Consider the following 4,644-nt stretch of genomic DNA (forward strand, 5'->3'; position numbering starts at 1 on the left):
TCTCTCTTGCTTGTACACTTTTTTCGACCACATCTTTTCCTTCCCTTCGCCTCTCTATTAATGTGCTTGGACACTGAGCTCTGTGAACAGCCAGCCTCTTTAGCGATGACCTTTTGTGTCTTGCCCTCCTTGTGCAAGGTGTCGATGGTCGTCTTTTGGACAACTGTCAAGTCAGCAGTCTTCCCCATGATTGTGTAGCCTATAGAACTAGACTGAAAGACCATTTAAAGGCTTTTGCAGGTGGTTTGAGTTAATTAGCTGATTAGAGTGTGGCACCAGGGGCCATCAATTTTGAACCTTTTCACAATATTCTAATTTTCTGATATGATGAATTTGAGATTTTCATTTGTTGTCATTTGTAATCATCAAAATTAAACAAAATAAACATCTGAAATCCGTGTATCATTCGTTCTTTCTATTTTCAATTGCCAATCAAAAAACAAAAAATAAAAAATTGACTGGTTATTTTGTTTTTTGTTTTTTATGGTTAAACCAAAAACGAAAAAAGGATTGGGTTTTCATATTTCAATTCTAAGCTCCGATCAAGAATACGAAATGGAAAAACGGACAGCAACGCAGAATTTGATTTTAATATTTAATCGGTACAGTTTACGTGACCCGGAAGTTTGATGGAGCGTTAGCTAAAAAAACAGTTGGCTAACCCCCACCACGTTCGTTCAAGCTGCACCAGATAAGGCAGTCGGACCTATCAGCCATGGACACTTACGTTTTATTTCGAGGATCCAAGCGTGTTACTCTTAAGGAGGAGGACATGACAACGGAGAAAATTAGCAGGATTTTCCAGGTATAACTTTTTTCTTGAAACTTTTCTGTGCACTGTACTTTTAACTAGCAACAACGTAGCATAGCCTATATTTTGCTGCGTAAGCCTTCTTTTATTTTGGTATTTATTTTGGTATAGTTACATCAAATGCAGTCTCCCTCTGCCATAGTTTAAATTCCTTTTCATTTTGTTTGGTTGCTGTTTTACCTTTTGCTAATTTTGACGTTTTTATCTATTTGCACATTTGTGGTCAATTACTTCAGTTAATTTATTTGATGTAATGTTCAGTATAAATCATATATCATTACTTTTGCAAAGGTTCATGGCTCCAGTGTCTACATTACTGATGACACCAATGTTGCCATATTTCCTGGAAACGATGGTCACTTCAGCACCATTGACCTCAGAGTAAGGGGGCATTATGAAGTGCATGGAGAGAGTGATGCTGTGGGGGAGCCATCCAGTGTGCCTGTCCCCTTCGCCTTCCGCCGCCCATCTAGTGTCGCTGCTGGTTCAGCTCTAACTGCAAGGCCTTCTCCAAGAGCACCAGTGACAAAGACATACCAAAGGTGACAAAACTTTAACACATAAGTATCTATCTATCTATCTATCTATCTATCTATCTATCTATCTATCTATCTATCTATCTATCTATCTATCTATCTATCTATCTATCTATCTATCTATCTATCTATCTATCTAAATTCTAAACATATTGTAATCTTCAGGACAATTTTTGTTGCTGATCTTGTGGAAGGCATGTTGGAAACAAGCAAAACCCTGACAGTTAGATTCTCGGAATTTGAGGCGTCTGTCATGGGCATCACAAATAAAGTAAATGATGCCCTTGAACATGAGGACTCCTTCATTCTTACGGATGGTCAGGGGAAACGGATTTTGGATACAGAAGGAACCAGAGGTAAATTAATAAATAAATTAATTAATAAATAAATGAGCAAGTTTAACTGCCTGATTTTAACTAAAACACTTTTGCATTATTTTTTTTCTGAAAATGTGATATATTTTATGTAATACAAAATCACCTATTTTCCTTTTAAGGAGCCGCTTTTTGGAAACAAAATGCTAGGAAGGTGTGTGCTGTGAAAGAAGGAGATTTGCAGCAGTTACAAGGAAGCAAAAAAAGAAGACTGAGGTATTTAAACTTGATTTGTCAGTCATCAATGGCCTAGCTTGGTGGGAATTTTTGCCAACAAAGGCCATTCAAGTCTGTAATTTCTTTTGCATGAGTTAGAATCACAATGATTACATTAACTTGTATAAAGTTTAATTAAAAGGTATGAATTAGTTTAACAGATCATTGGAAGTTGCAATGGTAGAGTTATTATATTTTGAGTGGTGTATTTGAAGTATAAATCAGACAACATGAATACAAAGCTGGTTATAATTGCTATTATTACCAAGTAGGTTATAACATCTTTATTCTGCCTGCTTTTCAGTCGGCGAGATGATAATGGTCTAGAGGCAGTGTACGACACAATTGAAGAGGTGGTCCTGGCAGCACAGGGTCTTCGGGAGGTGTCAAATACAATTAAGGAGCTGACACATCTGGCAAGTTCCAACAGAAGAACACCAGTGTCCTTGACTGAGGCTGAAGCAGCTGCTGTTAAGGAAGCCTTTTCCTGTATTATCTGCAAGGGTAAATAAAAACTTTTGTCTTCTTCAGACACAAGTCAGTACAACTCATGTACCCAGGTTCATGAACAGAATAGCCCTCAATGCAAAAAATATGTAAGCACATGCAGTTACTGAATTTAAAAAAAATATGTTTCTGAATCAAATTTGCAGGTCCAGTGGTCGACCCCATGGTGTCTTCGTGTTGCCATAGCATTGTTGGCTGCAGGAGCTGCATTGAACAATGGCAGCAGAATTCTGCATTTTGTCCAAAATGCAGAGCAGATGATTTTGGTAGAAATGCACAAAAACTTACTGGATTGTCTGATGCACTGGCTGCACTGGACAAAATACTGTACCAGTAAAACTGTACAGTATTTACTTGTGTTCATGCTGTTCATCTTTAGTGTTTGCATCTCTTGCAATGTTTTAATGATTCACTCAAAGCACTTTTGACTGTTTAAAAATGTTTACGCAACTTCAAACTGTTATTTTATTTTGCCAAAACTGTGTTTCAGTTTTAAGACAGTACCTTAAATTTGCACTATTTTATATTGTATATTTTCTGTATTTTACAGTAAAAATGGAAAACCTAGAAATTAGGACTCTGTTACTGTTTTGTTGAGTTTTGAGCTCAACCTCAAATTATATCCTAAGCTTTTGTATTTTTCTATACCTTTTGTAATTCTAAAAAGGTTGAATAAAACAGTTGAAAGAAATTGTTTTCCAAAATTATTTAACTGAAATTATGGCAGCTTTGTAACATATGAACAACTACAGAATTGTTAAGTAAAAAAACTAAATTCTTTGCTTATCCAGCAAATCAAGCAGACCACATGCTGTGAAAACACAACTAAAACATTAAATTTTTTCAGACATATCTCGCTGTCACATTCATTAAGCAGATTAAGGCATCTTGGAAAGGAGTATCATCATTGTTTACCACATGATTAAAAATGAGAGAGATGTCAGGGTAGTTCTCTGCAAAGATCTGCTCAGCATAGCATCTGTCTTCTTCACATGAAAATGGATCAGCTCCAAATACAGACTCCCAAGTTAGTGAGGATCCCAAGTCTTGCTCATATAGGTTTCCCACAACAGAAGCACATGGCAGCAGCTCCTCGGATACTTTAGCCCGGCAGCCATCTGCTGCTAGTTCATTGGGTATTCCACGACCTAAAACGTAATCCAAAAAAAATGGTTGGATTGGAAAAAAAGAAGCAATAATTCTATAGTGAAAACTATCAGTTAAGCATACCTGGTATCTTGTGTGCATTCCATGAACGCACAACTCTGTTAAGTCCAATTTGGCTTACTTGACATGTCAGATTTGACATGCAGAACCTAGTGAGGTTATCCTCCATGTTCAAAACCTCTTGGTCCAGCAGGTGCACCAGAGCCCGTTTAAGTGGGTAGTTCACACGATTGTTCACCTCTGGCCATAACCTCTCCACACGAAGGTTCTGTTGATAAGTCCATGATGTTTTTAGGTTAAAGGTAAATACAAAAGCAGGAAATGTAACGGCACGTTATGGATTTTTCTTTTAAGATCAGAATCATGTTAATATTCTAAGTATGTGTGTGACACAATAAATCATGTCACGACACAGATGAGATTATACAAAACTAGAAATAAGGATGAACACAAAATCAAACAAAAATGTGAAGATTAAAAATAAAAACATACTGGACACAATGGACAGGTAATTGCACATGTACAGTAGTTCCACTGGGTTTATGGAAGAGTTAAATCATGTTTAATAATATTTAAAGGGAACAGTGCATGAACCATGAATAATTTCAATAACTTCTCACCCTTGTTGATGTGGTTTGGAGGTATGGTGGCCTGCTGAGGTTGTGTCTGTATCTTGACAGCCTCTCCTGCATGTAAAGACACAGGTAGAACTCCTTGCCATGATCAACCCGAACTTGATCCCACATTCCATGGTTCACGACCGCTGATCTGTCATAAAAAATGTTGCATCACTAAATTGAATTTAAGTAATTCAATGACTTGCTTTAAAGGTTATATACGAAAGACAACTATGACAATAATACTATTTGTTAATTTTTAAGCTGCTTCGCTGTCCCGGTTGCTAGGCAACATGAGTAACGCCAAGGTAAGGGTGAGTGGACGAAGGACCCAGGAGCGGGTCCTTTTGAAGGATGCAGCCCCTCAGCTTTCCTTGACTCCGCTCATAGCTCAACTTGCATCACGATCTGCTGAA

The 4,644-nt window shown here is 37.4% G+C and overlaps 2 protein-coding genes across 2 annotated transcripts; one reads left to right on the forward strand and one right to left on the reverse strand.

Moving 5' to 3' along the window:
• Positions 1-534: 534 nt before the first annotated feature.
• LOC119793564 lies at positions 535-2,880 on the forward strand. Its single transcript, XM_038300768.1, has 6 exons — positions 535-805; positions 1,103-1,353; positions 1,513-1,703; positions 1,844-1,937; positions 2,242-2,441; positions 2,591-2,880. Exons 1-6 carry the CDS (start codon positions 716-718, stop codon positions 2,779-2,781), a joined length of 1,017 nt encoding a protein of 338 aa, XP_038156696.1. The 5' UTR covers positions 535-715; the 3' UTR covers positions 2,782-2,880.
• Positions 2,881-3,282: 402 nt separating this feature from the next.
• On the reverse strand, positions 3,283-4,401 carry LOC119793565. The gene is made up of 3 exons (XM_038300769.1): positions 4,232-4,401; positions 3,675-3,879; positions 3,283-3,592 (listed from the first exon to the last, which is right to left on the reverse strand). The coding sequence occupies exons 1-3, from the start codon at positions 4,355-4,357 to the stop codon at positions 3,288-3,290; spliced, it is 636 nt and encodes a 211-aa protein (XP_038156697.1). The 5' UTR covers positions 4,358-4,401; the 3' UTR covers positions 3,283-3,287.
• Positions 4,402-4,644: the final 243 nt, after the last annotated feature.

This window comes from Cyprinodon tularosa, unplaced genomic scaffold (genome assembly GCF_016077235.1).
Source record: "Cyprinodon tularosa strain WSP-4 unplaced genomic scaffold, ASM1607723v1 ctg456, whole genome shotgun sequence".
NCBI classification, from domain to species: domain Eukaryota; kingdom Metazoa; phylum Chordata; class Actinopteri; order Cyprinodontiformes; family Cyprinodontidae; genus Cyprinodon; species Cyprinodon tularosa.

What these genes read in the sequence shown, in the direction of transcription:
- LOC119793565 (XM_038300769.1), bottom strand. Translation starts at nt 4,357, where the DNA reads ATGTGGGATCAAGTTCGGGTTGATCATGGCAAGGAGTTCTACCTGTGT. An exon ending in TCCAAACCACATCAACAAGG is followed by an intron (nt 3,880 to 4,231) that starts GTGAGAAGTTAT and finishes ACTTATCAACAG; the next exon opens with AACCTTCGTGTGGAGAGGTT. An exon ending in GAATGCACACAAGATACCAG is followed by an intron (nt 3,593 to 3,674) that starts GTATGCTTAACT and finishes ATTACGTTTTAG; the next exon opens with GTCGTGGAATACCCAATGAA.
- LOC119793564 (XM_038300768.1), top strand. Translation starts at nt 716, where the DNA reads ATGGACACTTACGTTTTATTTCGAGGATCCAAGCGTGTTACTCTTAAG. An exon ending in GTGACAAAGACATACCAAAG is followed by an intron (nt 1,354 to 1,512) that starts GTGACAAAACTT and finishes TGTAATCTTCAG; the next exon opens with GACAATTTTTGTTGCTGATC. An exon ending in TTCCTGTATTATCTGCAAGG is followed by an intron (nt 2,442 to 2,590) that starts GTAAATAAAAAC and finishes TCAAATTTGCAG; the next exon opens with GTCCAGTGGTCGACCCCATG.